The sequence below is a fragment of the Vanellus vanellus genome, assembly GCF_965231255.1.
Source record: "Vanellus vanellus genome assembly, chromosome: 4".
Lineage (NCBI taxonomy): Eukaryota > Metazoa > Chordata > Aves > Charadriiformes > Charadriidae > Vanellus > Vanellus vanellus.
Genome location: NC_138909.1, coordinates 32,124,072 through 32,143,749, shown reverse-complemented (window position 1 = coordinate 32,143,749; position 19,678 = coordinate 32,124,072). Strand labels below are relative to the sequence as shown.

Below are 19,678 nucleotides of genomic sequence, written 5' to 3'. Positions count from 1 at the left end.
GCTCTAAATTTGTTTCTCTTCAATAGACGAAAGAACACAAGAAGGCTTCTAATGTGTTAACTGATGGGTTTCCAGACTGCACAGAATAGATCTTTGGAATTGTTTTGGCTGTTATAATTCTTGAGTTCATTTCCTGGTTTTGTGATCCTCTTAGTTTGCAAATGACCTTTATTAGCAATTATTCTTCTACTTTGAACATTTTTAATGAAAATATTTGTTTTCGGCCTCTCAAAGGCAAATACCCATTATACAAGTACTGTTACACTGTGTAAAAAAATTGTTATGATAACTTTCTCATTCTTGAAGAGCCTCTGAAAATAAGAAATGAACAAATTTTCTTGCTGGCAGTGTACTTAGCGGCTACTCACACTCTATTTGAACTGTGATTAAGTGCAGTTTTCATCGTGCGTGTTTTTAAATAGCTAAAAGAGTTCTGCTAACCCTTAAAGTATAAAAGCAGCTGTAAACTGCTCTAAAGAGGCAATATAAAGTATTATGCATGCTGTTTAATGAATAAAGAAACTTATAGCTCTTTTAAAATACTTAATAATTTGAGGAAGCAGTGGCCTGTAGAAGAAAATTGCATATAAGTAAGTCGCTTACAGATTGATGATTTTTATTAAGATCTACAATTATAATCTGGATATATGGACTATTTGCCTATTCTCCAACAAAAAAAGAGGAAGTATTGAAAAAAGTCTAGGGCTTAATTATTTTAAATGGAAATTGTGAAGGGATTTAGTTGTCTATATTGACTTTTGGCAGAAATTACTCAAGTGTCCGCTTCTTAAAAAATACAGCTTGAAAATATAACTTCCCCAGCGTTCTCCTGGGGTGATCACCCTGGCGTTGGTGACGACGGAGTGGTGGGTGCTGCTCTGTTGCACCGGGGTGTAGAGGCGTCGCTCCGCACCTCCGTTGCCCAAACGCTCCCGTCCTAGCAAGAAATGCATTTTATTTTTCCCCTCCCTCCCTCCTTCGTTTCCCAACAGTGATTCCCTGGAGGCTACCCAGCCCGCCGCTTTTGTGGCCGCCTCGGCGAGGAGCATGCCCGCCCGCCAAGAGAACGCCGACGTGAGACCTGCTCCCGCCGGCGCCGCGTCTGCTGCAGCCCTCAAGCCGACGGCACCCCCGGCTGCTGCCAAGTACTCGGGCTGGCAGCCCCCAAGCCAAGCAGGTAACTTCCAGTGAAGCTTTTTCTTCTTCGCTTAAAAGACTTGCGGGTAGCTGGGGAAAAGGCACCTCCCCGTGGGTGTTAAAACAGCGGCCTGCGAATGGCTGTTTGTCTGTTTTGAGTACCGGCCAGTTGGTTTAGAAAAATGGAGAAGAAAATCAGATTTAGCGGTTCTAAGAAACCAGTAGCCCTTTGTAAGCAGGCTCATAGATACAATTAGTTTCACAAACAAGCAAAATCAGATCTCTCTGACCTCGATTAAAAGTGTACGTGCCAAACAGGGACATATCCACACCTCACGGTTTCAACTTGGCACTTGCCGTGTGGCTGTAAATTCAACAGAGGATATTCCGTGCTATTTCAGGGGTGAGAATATCAACAGACACGTGTTTACCAAGTGATCTTTTCTGAAGTAGATTTCAATTAAAAAAAAAAAAAAAAAGAAAAAGAAAATACTAAAAGGATAAAGTAGTTATGTATTTGACATTTGTAGGTTTCATTCGAGCAAGGGACCAGAGCATTGCATAGGTCTGTGATACGGAGATTTGTTTACAGGTGGGTTCTTGAAAGGCCGATTTACACAGCTTCTGCCTTTGAATGTAGTTTGGTGATTCTTACCCCTTTAAACCCGCACCAAAAAACCTTATGTTTGGCACGCCACTTTCTTTATGAGCACTCCTGTGTTACAACCATACCTGTGTTAGGATGTACAAAGTGTAACTGTGTACCTATATTTTCGTAATATTGCATGCTGTAATTTGGGGTATTCTGTTAATGTTACTTGTTTCTTCAATTGAATAAGCCTTTGGTGCTGAACTAAACTTGAGTAGTAATTTCAAAGGATCTGGGAAATCTGTATTACCAATTAAGTTTTAACTGCAGATGAATATTCTTGATTCTCTTTCTTACAGGATCTAAGATGCTAAAAAGCATTTTTATTTTTTCTTTTGGTTTTACTGTTAAGGGGTTTTCCCTCTTTAAAAGTATATCCAGTCCAGAAAAGGAACTACAGAGGCCCTGGCATAAAAACGAAGATAAAACATATGGTGCTAATGCTGTGTGTTTTATAATGGCTTTGCCACGTTTGGCTATAATCTTGTGCCTGGTAACAAATAGATTTTGGTTTGGACATGTAGTTCTGCTAGTAAGCCTCGAGATGGCAATACACTGTCATTTCTATACTTCCCTGTCAAATATCGAGTGTATTCTTAAGGATAAGGTAAAGAGTTATTTAAATTTAGAACCGTTTAATTCTAGCATTGTTTTACTTCTTTGAGTTAGCAATTGTTAGAGGAAGAAACCCCACACTACTCTTTTTAAAGTTACATCTTTTTTAGCATGCGTACTTAAGGCAAATGTTCGTGGGAATACGATAATCCTGCATTTTCTAAGCAACTGATTGTGCTCCGTCTTTGAGGTAACTCTCTTTCTGTCTCACCAAGTGATAAATTTATTCCACTTGCACAGAAACCACCTGTCAGCTTGGGGTTTTGGTAGTACCGCACCCATGTTCTGTGTGTTGGTAGGTGTTTCCCTGCTAAATCCTATTAGCATACTTCAGTATTAATACAAGTCTAATGTTTGCAATAGATTTTTGTCTGTTGGTGGTTTGTTTGGTTTTTTTTTTTTTTTTCTTAATGATGGACACATGAAGGAGAAGGATTTAGAAGGACAAATTAAATTACACTTGATTCCATACTTCTCTGAGAATCTGTGCCCGTGCTCTTAGATAATGTGAAAATCTCTTTATTCACATTAGTGGTACCAAGTAGGTAGGCGAGGGGGAAAGCCAACCAGAGAATTTTTTGTTGTTATGTTCCAGAATATCTCACAAAAAAACTTATGAAATTCCTACTGATAGGGAAGCTGGTGAAACGCAATGGTCGTGAGTATGTCAGGTCTGTGCTGCCTTGCTGTAAGGTCCTGAGATGTACTGCTTAACTTCCAAAGAAGCAAAGTCATTACCTCCTCCAAAAATATTGGGGGAGCCAGAAATAAAAACTGTAGGAGAAAGAGGCATTGAAACCCCCCCCATAAAAATATAATGGGAAAGAGCAGGGAGGAAAAGGCAGCAGTGTGAATGGCTGCTGCCCCGGAATTAACAGGGGCAGGAGAAGGTTTTGATGTCCCACCTGCCAGAGGAGCTTCAGCTATCCTTCGCATCTTGGGGGCATGTGGAGTCATGTGCTGCCATGGGAAGCTGGTCTGTGCTCATCCCCCCACTCGTAGAGCTGCTCACTGGGACGGTGAGGAAAAACGGACCGTTTGGAGATGTCAAAATGGTCCTAGGTTTTTTTCATGTTCTGAATTACCTGACTTATCAGTCTGAAGGTACCGGCATCTTACAGCAGAGTCTGCAAATGAGTCAACTGCCATACGTAGCATGCCTGCTAGCCCAATTTTTGAGTTGAAAGGGAGCGTTTCGTGATTTGATAGAAATTCCAACAGCTGCCAAGGTGCCAGAGGCTTGTCCAGAGGTTATCTGAGAGGTGTCGCTGCTGGTCTGCCCCTTAAACTTGCCCTAGGCTCACCTCTGGTTATGTCTGCCATGCATTACCCGTGGCGTTCAAGAAGTCGGTAATGCAAAACTAGCAGATGGGGGAGACCTAAGCATGGTTACAGAAGAGATGGCATTGCCATCTTTTTCTCAGCCCTGTATTTTACAAAAAAAATAAATACATATATGAGGTTTTGCTGTACCTGAGCTTGCTCAATAAGGCTGGAAACCAGCATGCTGACAGGTAAAACTTTTTCAATACTTGAGATAAAATTGATACAATTTGATAAAATTAGTCAGCTGTTGAAGAAAAAGAAAGCCCATAACCATTTCAGGGCATGTTTGGGCTTCAGTCTGCTGTTTGTTTGCAGTCTGTGAGCATAAAGTTTTCTTTAAAGTAAAATTGCCAGTGCTTCACAGGCCAAACAAAATTTGGCTTTGTAGGTCATAGGCCTGACAAAATTTTAACCAAACAAGACATCTTCCCTTTGAGTCTGATTGATTTCATAGTTGAAGTCGAGCTTAGGAAATAATTAGAAGGAAGACATAATCTTATGTAAATGTGTTTATCAGTATGCTGTTAATAGCAGTAACTTATTTGGAGTACAGTTTTGTACCTCTAATAGCACTCATCCTTCTAATGAATATTGTATATACCACCAAGTTGTTTCCATAGCAAAGCTGACATGTCACAGGATGTTGTTTGAGTCTGGGGAAGCTGTAATCTGCTGTTTGGTGGCGTGGCGTGAATATTACCAGAGACTTTATTTATTAAGATGCCTGACTACATGGATAAGTCATTTTTTCAGACAGCATCTTTTAGTTTATTAGCTGGAATCTTCCTTTCTTGGATAGGCCACCAGAGAATACCCTTATATTTCTTTTAATAAAAGTAGCATGGTTTCATTTTTTGGTTTCATTTTTAGGAGTTTTTGGTTGGTGGGTTGTTTGTTTGGTTTTGGGGGGTTTGGTTTTTTGTTTTGTTTTGTTTTTTGGGTTTTTTTTTTGAGATTGTGCAGAGATGCCTAAAGGTGTCAGAGCGTTTTTGTTAAAACTGAGGTATGATCCGCGTTGATCTCTATTTCATGACTCGGCAAGAAAAAGGTGTGGGTGAAAAAGATGGTCTAAAATGAATGGCTGAGATAGTGAACCTGGAGATGGTTCAGGCACTGGGTCTCTCTGTACGGAAGTCAGTCATGATCCAAGTGGTGTTGCAGTGATAGCACCCTTAGAGCCGAGCTATCCTCATCTGCTGTTGGAAGGCACTCACGAGGTACCCACAGACACTACTACATTAGTCACCCACTGTGAAGGTAACAGGTTTTATCCCTCTCTGGAATAAAATCCTGATATAACAGGATTCCTCAGTGGTTCGGTGGAAGAAATGAGGAATGGCTGCCTCACGCTGACTTTTAAGACATGGGTAAGAAGCTAGATAAGCAGGATAAAAGCCTAGCTTGTCAAACAAATAAAATAAAATAAGAAAGTCGTATCTTTAGCGCATTGGATGCACAAGGGATTGAAGATGGGGGGCAGGTGGGACGACGCACCATGCAGTGGTGGCATCTGCATGGACAGAGGTTTCCAAATAACGCATTTGCTATCAGCATCTCTTGTCCGTATTGTTGATTTTTTTTCAGTTGTTGAAATAAGTCAAATTGAGGCTGTTACTGTGTGCTAAGTGTACGGGCTAGGCTTTATTATACTTCTCACTTTTTTGTTGAGCTATGATGTTCTGTTCCCCCACCAGAGGAAGAAGCTTTTTACAAGATTATATTAAATTAAAAAAAAAAAAAAAAAAATGCCCGCAACATCCCAGCTACATCACAGTGAGTTATTTGGTAGCTAACTATCACCGTATGCTTATGTAGCACTGCTCACCCCCAAGGAACCCCAAAGCGTTTTCCCGGCTCGGTACCGTGCGCAAGCACACGAGGCGCGCGCAGGAATGGCTTTCACCCATCGCTGCCGTGGCGCAGTCACTTTTTGGGCGAAACGTAACAGCTGCTTGTCAGCACGCTGTAACACTCCATGGCATCTTGAAAGGAAGTGAATAGCACCGTGGTAAATTGAAACTGCTGGGACAATTTAAGAAAGTATAATTACCCAATAAATGCAGTTACACAAACGGGAGTTTGGCCAGGAGACGAACTGTTCTTGCGGAAAGCGCCGCAGGATCCGCCGATGGTCAGAAGCGGTGAGGACTTCCAACGTTACGTTTCTCATGCGAAATCGCTTCCTGTTCCCTGGCATCTTCAAAACCGCTGTTGTGGGAGGGGGAGCTGGTGGTGCAGAGGGGACCGGAGAGGCTGGGCGCCAGGCACAGCACTGCCAGCACCGCCCCCTGCCTTCCCGTGCAGGAGCTGGGCGGGCAGCGTCCTGCTTCGCCCGCGGGGGTCCCCGTGGTGAGCTGGTACAGCTGGCGTCCAGAAAAGCTGGTTTGCTGCTTGGAGAAGAGGGCTTTATTGCAATTGATTGACCATCCTTCCTCCTGGGCTTGGCAGCTGAGTTGCAAGGAGGGGATGGGAAGGGTTTGCGATAGAAGCGTCCCAAGCTTGCCGTTTTAAGTGACCGGTTACCTGCGTGTGCCAATTTCCTTATTCCCAGGGTCTCTCTCAGCCTGATACCACTGGGATATATAATCCCTTTCCAGTAGAGCTGCTTGGGAATGTCAGCATATTCTGCAATACCCACAACTGTCAGTTGCCTAATCCCGAGCCAGCACATGTGTTAAGCACATGCTTCCTTCGGCAGAGGGAACACACTTGGAAGCTGACTGTAAGCATAGAAAAATTGCTCCCCAGGCAACTTTGTTTGAAAAATTCTGCTATTTCCTTGCAGTTGTTTTCGTGTGTTTGGTGGACTTGCATTTACCATCTCTTGAGTTATCCTTAGCGTGCCGTCTTGCTGCACTTTTTTCTTTTTTTCTATTTCCCATTCCCTTGATAAAATTCAAACTTTAAAAGGAGAAGAAAATACAAGCCTGCTCCTAGGTGTGATTTGACATCCTGTCCTGCATATACTGACAGTTTGGGACTTTGTCTCCTTCCTTGCCACTTAGTCTGTAGAGGTTTCCTGAGGAAAATGGGGTAAAAATCCAGACTGTATCATACTGGGGAGTTTGGCCATAAGGTCAGACACTGTGAAGCTGGGGAGAGGGAAGGAGGGAGGCACCGAGATCTATTGTGCTATGGCAAAATGCTTGTCCTCCCGGGAAGGCCTTGCTCGAGATCCATGAAGAGATGGACTGTAACACTTTCTGTCCTTGTCACCTGTGGCTTTCTGTGTTTCATTTGTCATTATCCCTGCCCCTGTCTCAGTCCTGTTGACCTTACAGGCCGTGCTTACTGGGCAGGCTAAGTTGGTGGCCCATCAGCTTTGGGAATACTTTTGCGTGGAAAAGGCAACTGAACTATTGCGTCAGCATCACCTTGTTCATAAATTTCTGCAGTTTTGTTTTTAGAGCCCGCTCATCCCAATTTGTTTCCTTTGTAGAACAGAAAATTAAAGGCAGGACTAATTTTTATAGGGGTTCAAGGAGCTACGTGCTGATTGAGGACCATGATCAGAACTTGGGGAAGAAACTGGAGTAACACCATGAGTTGTTATGGCAAATCCTTATGTTGTCGATAAGGCTAGAAAGAGTCCCCAAATGTAAACAGTTCCAGTATTTTTCACTGAAAAAGACTGTTAAAGATTGCTCCTCCACAATGCGGTCACCATTCATAAAAACAGAAAGTCTTCTCCATAAAAGTGGTATGATTGACAGGTCAAAACACAAATGCTTCCTGATCCTGGTGTATGGACTGCTATTCTTATTAATTTTTCATCTAATCTAAATGATTATATTGTCATGTGACAGCAAACCACAAGAATTTATTCTTACAAGTTAAGTAATGTGAAGTCACTTAGCCAAGCAAAACCCATTGTGAAACCAGAGTAATTTATAAACGTCAGCCTTAATTTGATGGTAGTATGAAGTTGCAACTCCTGCAGACATGGTAAAAAAATGAATACGTTTCTAAAACTTGAATGTTTATATTTGAGAAGCAGCAGATCGTAGTAACAATGCAGAAATGTACCACCTACTTGTTGGGAGACCGATTGGCTTGGTGTACCTCACTGCAGGACCTGCTGAACAGAAACTCAGCTTTCTGTTACAAATGTGACCTTTCACAATTTTCCTGTGATTTGATGTTGCTAAATTCATGTGCTATTGCACCAAGCTGCGCGCTTAAACGAGTTGCGTACATAGATCAGATAGATGCGTATTCCTGCCTTTACGCATTTAAACAGAGGTGAAGAGACTATTTGTCTCCGTGGTTATTTCACATCCATAGAGTGGGAACATTCACCGGCTTTCAAAATTAGATGCTTGTCGCCTTTGATTTGTTAAAAAGCAACTAGCCTGTTGTCAGGGACTGACTTGCCAGATCAGCTCCCCTTCACTCACCAGCACCGGCTGAGAGCAGTGATGTGCCCTGCTCAGATGTACGGGTATAAGACAGCCAGGAATCGTGCCTAATATTTGCTCAACAAATGAAAAGTCAATATTCCTCCGGTGAATGCGTTCTTATCACTGTTCAATGTTAAACATCAGCTCCGTGAAACTGGTAGGTAATCCGCATGTGAGTGAGCCTGGACAGTCACGCTCTGCACGGGCACGGTCAAGCTGTCGAGGTCAGAACAGGAGCGAAAAGCAAGGGAGAGAAAACGTTTTCTGCAGAAAGCTACCAAATGGGTTTCGAAACTGTCACTCCAGAGAAATGAAACCCTATTGTACAGGTCTTCGTTTTCTCTCTCTCCTCGAGGCACGATTTCGGTAAAAGCGATGCCAGTTGTGCCAAATTTGTGATGGTCTGTGATGTAACAAATCGCAAGGAGACAGGCTGAGAGAGCCAAAACCACCATACTCGTTTTAATTAAGATGCTCTACAGCTAATTTAGCCAGAGCCTTCCCAGTTGAAAGGCTGGTTGCTAGCGCAGGAACTAGCCCCTCCAGTTGCAAGGGTTGTTGAAATTGGGCCAGGGTGGCACCTGTTGTGATTTTCCACGGGCGCATACCAGCCTTCGCCGGCATTTAAAGACATGATAATGGTTTAATCCTTCCTGTTCTGCCTTTAATCAGCAGCAGGGGTTTAGCTCTGACTGCGCTTCCAAGATTCTGTAGGAAACAAAAGGAGAACTGCTGAACACAGGGGTTTGGGTTCTTTTTTTTTTTTTTTTTTTTTGTGGTTTTTGGTGTTTGGTTTTGTTGGGGTTTTTTTTGGTTTGTTTTTTATTTTTTTTTTTTCCTGCCTCGCTCGCTTGTCCTGGAGCTTTCTGCATTGAACTTGTGCGATTTCACGCAGGCCTGGGAGTGGATGGGGTGTTATATACGGCTAATGTAACGAGCTGACAGCCGAGCTTTTCAGACACGTTGCTTCATCCGGCCATCTGTTTGGTTTGGAGGGAAGGCACAGGAAGATTTCTTACTGTACAGATATATTAAGAAAAGTCAGAAAATGGGACGTATGAAGCTTTATATTTTCCATTTATAATACAGTAGTTTGATAGCAGCGTATAAATCACTGAGTTAGAACACTTTAAAATGAAGTTCTGGCACTCCCACTGCTTAAAGTAGCATTGTTATTTATAGATATTACATGAAGTCTGATGTTATGTTTAAGTGAGCGTTAAACAGTTCAGGTTGTTGTATTGTTGCTACGCACCAGAGAACCTCTGTCAAAGTGACTTTGGCACCGCCGCGTATCCGCCTTTCTCCCTTTGTCTTCCAAACCTTTTGCCAGTGTTTGCAGTTATCCATGTGCTCAGCGATGGAACAGCCTATTGTTAGTCTAACAAGGGCAAAGTCACACTGGGATTTTTGAAAAAGAAAAAAAAGCCATTTCTTTACCTTGCCTAAAACTTTGTTAAATATTAAGCTGGCCATACCAAGGAGTTTAGTGAAAGCAAACATTGAGGGTTTGCTAAACTTAAACCTAATAAAGTAGAAAGTTAATAGTTGGGTACAGAGTGTTTTCTGTTTTAGAAAAGCCAGCTAAGATAATACACAAGTGCAAACCAACAGTGCTTTAGAAGGTTTGATTAAAGAGAGGGAAGGTGAAACGAAGCCTGCAAAACTCTGAAATTTGGCCACAGAGATCTTTTCGTGACTTGCAGAGAACCCAAACCTCTCTGGCACACAGGGTAGAACAGCTCCTGATGGGGTGTATAATTCTTATAAATAATTTCTTTTATTTATTTATTTTATGTACTTAATGTAATTTAGAAGTCTTCAGAGCACCCGCGAAAGTTGCTGTGCTCTGTCCCGTTTCAACTAACAAAGGTGGCGCCCAGAGAAATACGTGGTGAGATTGTGTCGAGAGGCAGCTGGAGTGGTTTCCTTTCCCATCCCCACACGGCCGTCGTTCGCAATTAAGAATGCGCGTGCACCTTGGGTATCAGGGCACCTCCCCAGCACTCTTGGAGAACAGAGCTGCTGGTGGGATCCAAAATCGTATATGGAAAAGGCAAAGTATAAAGCGCGAACCACAGGAGAGCTCAGACCGATCGCCAGGAGTTGAGGGGTCTTTGCTTAGATTGACTGTAATAATTTGTTCCTACCCTGTTATTAGTGGTGTGCCCTTGGTAAAAGCTTCTCGTTGCAAGAAAAAACACCTGCATAGGTTTTCAGGGCACGACGTTTTTCTTTAAATCATGTCGTTGTGTTTCAAACTGAAAGGTTTCCAAAGGAATAGGGAAGAGAAAGGAGAGGAGGAGAAATGTGGGAACTCGGAGCGTCCTCTTCCTCTCTGCTTGCAGAAAAATTACCTTGTCCGGTACAGGGGTGTTAAACTTGCTGTATAAGTAGAAGGGATAGCTGGGAAACATAAACATTCGTTCTAAACAAGAAAACAGACCTAATATTTGAAATCCTGTAGGTACAAGTGGTGGAATATTGTTGGGGAAAAAAATACTGAGAATTCATATAGTTTTTAAGTAGGGAAGTAATAGTGTTGGGTTGTTTTTTTTTTTTAATAAAAAACCAAGCCAAAATACACAAACAAAAATACCACTATCAACGAAAAAATGCTGTTTGGGTTGCAGTGGAAGTAACTAACCTTTGCTAAAATTACCAGAGTGTTAAAGGCATGTTTGTGGCCTATGGAAAGACACAAGTGAGCAATAAAAGCTGTCCTCTGGCTGGTGTTCAGATGGGAACGAGGAAGATAAGACTGAAGCAAATCAAGCAGTGAGAAAGGGGGAATGATCTACAGTGAAAAAAAATCTAGCAGAACAACTGTGGAAAGTTCACAATGAAACCAGTATAATAAATGCGGTGAAATAGCTATTACTGTAGTGTGCTGGTGTATTTTGTTTAATAATTAGAGTATGGGTCTAAAGGCAATGGAAGTAGAGTGACCCCTCTTCTTTAGGATGAAAGATCTGAAGTGAAAGAAACTTGAGCCCACTTCATAACAGGAATAGAGGGGAATAGCACTGTCCAAGACCAACAAGGCCTTAACGTGAATACCAGCCAAGAGAAAAATCCCCCTTGAGACAATGCTGTGGGGACAAATTGTGAGCATGGACAGGGAGCTTCCTGGCTTTACACTGGCCTTGAGGGATGGAAGAAGAGAGTTTTTAATAAAATCCTTTAAGGTCTTGCTTTTCAAGGATTTTTGAGTAGAAGGCAACTTTTCTGTCTTAGTTCTCAGCTGCTAATGGCATTTGCGGTCATCAATTAGATATTGTTCCCATCACAGCAGACCAAATAGTGACATAAATTTACAAATGACAGTTGAAAAGCCTTTTAGAAATTAGTTTTTGTCCAGTATCCAAAAATATTCTGGCAAATATAGAAGTGTCTGAAGGCTTAGGGCTTATTTGTTTTTCCCCTTATTCTGCTTGCATTGTGGCTGTGATCCCATGGGAGTCCTGCGTCTGCTGGAGGTCTGGGTGTTGAACTGGAGTTCACCTGTTTCAGTGAAGTGGTCCCCAGTACTAAATGCTTTGCTTGTTTTTGCTTAGGCCGCAGCTCTGGCTTAACAGAGCACAAGTTTGTGCGGTTTATCGTATGGTTCGCTTAAAAGAGAATTTTTGTTTTAACATTGGGTCATTAACAGACCGAAGTTATTTTCCAGACTGATGGGCTATCTCCTTCTCTCCTTTTTTTAGTGCTCTGAATAACTCAGAAATGAATGATTTGTCTAACAACTCTGAGAGAAAGTTTATGTAGACAAATCCTGCTCCTGGCCAGTAGTAACTTTAAAGTTGAGTAGTGTTCAGAAAAGCATCATTCATAAAAACAGCATGAATGAAAGCTGTAATGAGACCAAAGAGGGAATAATTGTGGTGTTTGTACTTTTTTTTTCCCCTTTAAGCAAGCAGAAGGACTTTTTTTTAGCTACACAGTGCAAACAAGACCTAGCTGATGTGTCTGAATGAGCTTTGGGATTTAACAGATAAACAGAAATTAACAATATACTGGGAGCTGTGCTGCAATTTGATTTATGGCAAAAGCAGTCTTCAAACAGATTTGGTTTTAGTGTGTATTTTTGTATTCTCGTGAAATGGGACCTGAAAATTAGAAGGCCATGTGTGATGACAGAGGAGGAAAGTGCTATTAATCAAAACCATTTTTGTTCATGTCTTCAAAGCCTTTCAGGCACCTTTTCCATTTTTATCTGTTCCTATGTTATCAGTTTAGCAGGCATTTATAATCTAAAATGAACTACGGTAGCAGAGTAACTTGTTCAAGATCAAGTGCTTTTATTCCTAAATACTTTCTACTCAGGAATGCTGAATGTTTCTAGAATCAAGATGTTATTTTTCAAGATACTGAAATTAAATAATTATACATTTAATATAAACAATAGTCTTGTGTTTTGGTTTTGTTTTTAAATATAACAAAACAAAACCTGCTGATGAACTGGTATAATTTTTACTAATTCAGATACTGAAAAGGATCAAAAAATGTCAGTCTTGAAATGACCTGATTCGAAAAAAATTTGAACGAGCCAGTTAGACAAGAAAAGGTGTATGACTATATTGCTTCTTCATGCAGAGAAAGAGTAAGCAAGAGTAGGTATTGAGCCCATATCAGTGGATTAATACCAAGCATAATTATAGTACAAAGGTATTGGTGCTAAAAAGGATTTCTCTTCCAGCTCTGTTGCCTTAGCTTACAAATATGTGTGACTAGAGAGAGGGGAGTGTGTTATTTAAAGTTCACTGGATTGGTTTGATTAAATTGTACGGTGTGTGGCTATCTTACTCCTGTAAATAGCAGGGGATTGCCATTTCTATGTGCATTTACTGTCGCTTAAATTTATCTTCTCTATACATTAGCGTGCCACTTCCATTTGAGCAGGGAATGCGATATTTTACCTGAAACCTATTTGCATCTTTTCTGTAGGGCAGAGGCTGATCAGCATTACATTAAGGGGGATAATGATAAAAATTGTTTCATCTTTTCCCTGGAAGATGATATGAAAGACAGGAGAGGAAGATTAGCATAAAGATTGACAGCTCCACAAACTAGATTTTTTTGCAAAGTTATATACAGGCGCCCTGACCTCGTGTTGGAGAGCTGCATCATCGCAACAGGAGCATCATCCTGCACTGTACGATGTCTCTGTCATCGCTTGGTTGTTTCTCTCTGACCTTCCACTCGGATCTTAGTTTCGCGTTTTGATTTACTAGGTTTAGTACGGCTGCACTAAAGCAGGACACCGAGTAAACGCTCACTGTTTCTTTTGCCTGTGGTTACAAACTAAAGTCTATGGAAATGTGGGATTTTTTTTTTTAACGTACTTGAAAAAGAATTCTCCACTTGACAGGAATAACCGCTCCCATAAACTCCTGTTGCTGTAGCTTGTACGTTACCAAGGTACATGCATCAATAGAGGAGGAAGGCAAGCAGAGGACTGTTTGTTTCTTCAGTACCCTTGGCAACAGTATCATCTGCGCCTTTCATTTTTGTAAATGCATTTTTCGTACTCCGTAAAAGCTTATGTCTATTCTCCGAGACTAAAAACCTGAGCACAAATGGAAGTGTGCGAATGTATACATTTGTGAAAACATCAGGTTTTTGTTTGTGTCTTAACTTGTATAAAGAGGATTTGAACGTGGCCTTTGGAGGGCTTCAGATTGGCAGTTTCTAGTGATCTAGACTAGTGTTTAAATTCAATTTTAAAATATGTTTTCCTTATACAGTCCTGTATTTTAAGTTCCTGGACATGTTGTATTGAAAGTGTACTCTTGTTTAATCTGTTAGTAATGACGTATGATCTATTGCACTCACTGTAAAATGTTTAGAGTAGACACGTCATATTCTCCTGTCTCTGTTCACACACTGGTATTCTTGGCTTTAGCTTTTGTATCTAAAGCAAAATAATGCCTTCACAGGTTGTATATTCTTTTGCTTAACTTTTTTAGTATGTTGAAATTTGTCCACTACTTCTACAAGTTAGCCAAAACCATGCTGTGTTATTTCACAGACATTTTATGAAGTAGGTGGACATACTTGGTGGGGGAGGAGGGGAAAAGAAGTGCTTTTTAATTTGTTCCTTCAAGTAGGCAGGTATACGCTGGACAAAGATGTTAAGCAAATGTTGCTGGTTGCCTGTATTTCAAGATCATTTACTTGGTACTGAAAGATGGTCTTCTAAATGCTTTTGGCACTCTTTCCCCAGCTCCTGCCAGTGGATGGACGTCAAACAGTGTTAAACCACCTGGAACAACTGCCCCGAGTGAAAAATTCGCGACGGCACCTCAGCTAAATGAGCAAGACACGTTGGTTCAGAGGGCAGAGCATATTCCTGCAGGAAAGCGTACTCCCATGTGTGCACACTGTAATCAAGTCATTAGGTTTGTATCTATTTGCTGGGTATACTCTTCGCTGGGTAAAAAAATGGCTGATGGGTGGGCCCAAACAGTTGTGGTGAATGGAGTTGAATCCAGTTGGCGGCCGGTCACAAGTAATGTTCCCCAGAGCTCTGTACTGGGGCCAGTTCTGTTTAATATCTTTATCAATGACCTGGATGAGGGGATCGAGTGCGCTCTCAGTAAGTTTGCAGATGACACCAAGTTGGATGGGAGTGTTCATCTGCATTGAGGGTAGGAAGGCTCCACAGAGGGACCTGGACAGGCTGGATTGATGGGCCAAGGCCAATGGTATGAGGTTCAACAAGGCCGAGTGCCGGGTCCTGCACTTGGGTCACGACAATCCCATGCAGTGCTACAGGCTTGGGGAAGAGTGCTGGAAAGCCGCCCGGTGGCAAAGGACCTGGGGGTATTGGTGGACAGCCGGCTGAATATGGGCCAGCAGTGTGTCCAGGAAGGCTAATAGCATCCTGGCATGCATCAGGAATAGTGTGGTGAACAGGACTAGGGAAGTGATTGTCCTGCTGTACTCGGCACTGGTGAGGCCCCACCTCCAATACTGCGTTCAGGTTTGGGCCCCTCACTACAAGAAGGACATTGAGGTGCTGGAGAGTGTCCAGAGAAGGACAACGAAGCTGGTGAAGGGTCTAGAGCACAAGTCTAATGAGGAGCAGCTGAGGGAACTGGGATTGTTTAGCCTGGAGAAGAGGAGGCTGAGGGAAACACTCTCTGCAACTACCTGATAGGAGGTTGTAGCAAGGTGGGGGTCGGTCTGTTCTCCCAAGTAACAAGCGACAGGACAAGAGGAAATGGCCTCAAGTTGCACCACAGGAGGTTTAGATTGAATATGAGGAAAATTTTCTTCACCGAAAGGGTTGTCAATCACTGGGACAGGCTGCCCAGGGAAGTGGTTGAGTCACAGTCCCTGGAGGTACTTAAAAGACATGTAGATGTGGAGCTTCGGGACATTGTTTAGTGGTGGACTTGGCAATGCGAAGTTAACAGTTGGACTTGGTGCTCTTAAAGGTCTTTTCCAACCTAAACAGTTCTAAGGGAATGCAAGAAATTTCAGTGCCTTTTACAGCACCGGTGGTTTAGCAGGGTTCGCTGATGCTCTGTGCTGTGGGATCTTGCAGCACAGTCTGCAGATCACTCCTGAGCAGCCAGCCTCTCCTCTGGGCCCTTCAATCACTTGCTGCTACTCCCCACTTTCCCACTTTGATCATCATTACAAAGGAGATGAGCTCCAGCCCTGTAAGTAGGGGAGCGTATTGGTCCATGGAACAACCTTTGCTTTTTCGTGGATGCATGAGGAGAAACTGCGGAGCCCTACTTCACAGTACCTAAGCCATTGTCACCTATTGTAAGTGACACCTCTTCATGAATAGTAACTGATACCCACGTCTAACTTCTTTGTAATTTACTGGTGGTGTTTAAATCCTTATATTTCTTCGTATGTTAAATGCCACCTCAATTATTAAAAGCAAGCGTTGTTTTATTTGAGGATGAGTTGACGTGCATTAATCAATGCCAAATATGCCTTGTGTTCACAGCGTACAGTGGATTTGAAAGATTGCAATGGCATTTCAAATTGAAGTTCTAGCATAATTACAGTTCATGCCCTTAGTGGTAGCATTACCTATGAAAAGGTAGCAGGAGGATCAAGTGACATTGTATTGTACATCTGTTTTGAAGCCAAAATGCGTTGTGGGGTTGGTTACTTTACACTCGGGCATAGAATAACCGTGGCTGGTTGAGCCAAAACCATTTCTTAGAGACATCTTATAACTTTTTAATCTCTCTTTAATTATTCATACAGTGATTGTCTGAAGATTCTGGTTTTTTTTCCAAAGCTTCATTAAGTAAACTTTTCTTTCCGTGTCTAAAAGAATCAAAGCTGGAGGCAAACTAAATTTCCCTTGATCTACTTGCTGTGACAGTCTGACAAACTTCTGACATTTCCTGATGAAGACTTCTGGTTCCTGGGCAGTCTTACCAAGTGCTGCAGTGCAGAGTTGGCTCTCCCTTAGAAGTCCAAACGTGTTCTCCCTGAATCTCCTTTGAGAACATACTCTTTGGCGTGTCTGCTTGTGAATGATGATTTGGCTTCGTCACCTTTTCATACAGCTTAATTGTTTTTAAAGGCAAAAGGGAAAACGTACCAATGGTCATTCCCTTCTGCATCTGCTATACAGCAATTATATGTTGTGGCATTTTCAAGTGAGGAGAAAAAGAAACTTCCCGTAGCGTAGACTGCTGTATGGTTAACTGTAAAGTGATTGGCCTACTTAGCAGATGTGGAAATCCTTTTGATCTCTCTACCACCAAATTTCAGTGCTGGCTTGCTATCGTAATAAAAGCCACATGAGAAACTAGATTATCGGCATACTAATACGTCATGACCATACTGATGAAGTTATATTTAGTTGCAAGTGTAAAGATAGTGAAATTGTGATTATATTCCCGGTACATTACTTACTTCTCCTTCCACTTTGCCCCTATATCATTGCTACATGCATAACCCCAGGTGTTTTAGGTGGCTACCAAATTTATGTGCCTGGTGATCCTTTGGGGCATAAGATTCTGTAAATACTGTTATAAAAACATCAGAATCCCTTTGAAAAATTACTACTGTTTGCCTCCATCTTTGGGTTTGGTTCATGTGGTCTGGATGGTGATGCCGGAAATTTGTTCAGAAATGCTTAGCGTGTCAAAGTAGCCTGGGATAGAGGTGCATTCATAGCCAACTGTTGCCAATTGGGTCATCCCATACCTTTGTATGGAAGGTTTTTAGCACCACCTTTAAAAATATGTTCTAGATGACAGAGGCATGTGGGATTTTTTTATTGTTGTTTGGTTTTTTTTTTTTTTTTTTGTCTTAAATGAGGAAGGAAGGATGAAGCCATCTGCAGCCATCTTCCTGGCATTTCGTGCCCTAGCTGCTTCCCGTAGGGTGTGTGAGTGTGGGCATGCGGCCCCCTTACTCAAATAGGGACTTTAAACTGCTTTTCAGATGAATACAGCAAATAAATACCTTTCATTGCTGGAAGCTATCATTTTGTTCGCAAAAAAAATGCAGAGACCAGGAACACCTCCAAGTTCTGAGTATCATGTTTTAGTGTATTTTACGTGGCAGGTGTTTTTTTTTTTTTTTTCTTTCTTCCACGTGCTTTGGGGCAGCTTTTAAGTCACTGGTGTCATTAAGCTGCAGCATCAGCTTGACATGTTTAAACTACAGCCTGATTAAAAGTAAAATTGTATTTAGAAAGCGTTCTTCTGGACACGTGTGTGCAGGGAGCCAGCCCGCTAATGGAACACCTCGGAGACATTGTGCAGGGCACCGGCCACAGCTGTCTGGGGACTTTGGGAAAGAAACTCCGTAGGTGCACTCTCGGGCTGTTCCCCATCCGTCTGGGTTCCTGCGCGCTGTCCTGAATGGCTAACCTCAACATGTCAGAGCTGGAAACTCTGGAGAGCTAAACGCAGCAGATGTTGTAAAAATTCCTTCCCCTCCCGTCGCTGGCGTACTCGCCTTCCCTTGCAGAGCTAGCCGAGCCTATCGTTTCGGTGCAGCTGGCCAGAAACTCAATCCTACCTGGAGCCGGGAGAGCCTCTTCGCTGTCAGCCCCGTGTTAATGAATCTGTTAAATTAGCCTGCGCTGACACGGCGCACTGAGAGCACTTTGTTGTACATAAGGGCTTGTATTGTTTGATCAGTACATAACTGAAAGGGCATTGATGTAAAAAGGTGCTTGTAGGGCGGCGGGAGGGTATCGGGTTAGGTCAGTGTTTGCACTGCTCAGGCATCCGCTGGGAGCGGGGGCCAGAGAGCTGCGCTTGACCCCGGCTCCCTCCTTAAAGGGCTACGAGCTGCTCTCCAGGAGCCCTTTTTCACTGCTTTCTTAACGATAAACAGAGGTAGACAGAAGAAACTGTTGCAGGTTAAATATGTTCATCATCTCAGAAGGTGTGTGGGTTGTCCTAAATCTGTTTGAGTCCCTTAGTTTTGACTTCTCATCCTGTTGAAAATACATAGCATCTCCAGAGGAAATGTAGAAGAGAAATGAAAATAATTGCCCTCTACTCTCGATGAAGTTGGCATCTGTCCTCTGCCTGCTTATATTCCCATTTTACTGCCAGTATAATCCTGGAAGAAAATTTTAATTTTTTTTCTTCTTCTCTTTTTTTGTTGCCTCGTTCATATGAGAATCTTATCTTACACAAAAATGATCTTGCAGCTTACTCAATTAAAAAAAAAATGTTTAGGAACAGGGTGATGATATTAGTACCTTACACTGTTTTTGCAGTGAAGTATTAGATCAGATAAAAGGGCTGCATTACTGAAGAATGGCATCTCTATTGGTATTGTAAAAATGGGAAATCTGGTGAGGGAGATGAACTTGGACCACAAAGTTCACCTGAAACCTAAGTTCTGAAAGGTTGAGTGTTGGTGGGACCCAGGATGCACCTCATTAAAGTAAATAAGTTCATTAAAGACATTAGCATGCTGAATATGTTTTCAGATGAATACAGGTACAATGGTATGTGCCTGGGATTTATGAGTTATGAACAGAAGTTTTTGTTGAGTGAGAAATGGACAGTTTCATCTTGTCTATTAACCTTGTTGCGTTAGCCAGACAAATACTATAAAAGCATCGTTATTTTGTGTTTGCAAATAGTAGAGGAGGGTCTGTGTTTGGAGAAAACGGTCATATTTAACTAACTTCTGGGGTGGGGGAACAAACAAACCAACAAAAAACCCCAAACCCAACAACTGGGATGAGTTACCCTGTAACAAACTTGTTGGATAAGGACAGCAATTGAATTTTTGTCTCACAAGAAACTGGTGTTATCGGCTCTTAATGGAGTTGATTCTACTTCAACATTTGTGGCCTTGATACGATCAGTTCTCTTTTGGCGTGCATTTGTGTGACCGAGTCAAATATCTCTTTTCAATAGATGGAAATAGTTGGGAACATAGGGAACATCCTTCTTTTTCTTCTTTTCTTTAGCAGCCACTTCAGCGCTGTATTTAATGTAGTTCTAAAATAAGATTTCTGAAATGCAGTGAAGCGAAGAGAATTAGTATTTATTGTGGTCAGGTGTTTCTAGGAAGTAGTTCAATGGGATAGATCTAG

General features: G+C 42.1%; 1 protein-coding gene across 1 annotated transcript in view; it reads left to right on the top strand.

Moving 5' to 3' along the window:
- Positions 1 to 19,678, top strand: part of PDLIM5 (PDZ and LIM domain 5) — a 130,470-nt gene that overhangs the window by 104,343 nt on the left and 6,449 nt on the right. Inside the window, exons 16-17 of the mRNA XM_082482209.1 lie at positions 993 to 1,177; positions 14,351 to 14,525. Of these exons, the coding sequence (XP_082338335.1) occupies positions 993 to 1,177; positions 14,351 to 14,525 (360 nt within the window). The remainder of the gene's footprint in view (positions 1 to 992; positions 1,178 to 14,350; positions 14,526 to 19,678) is intronic.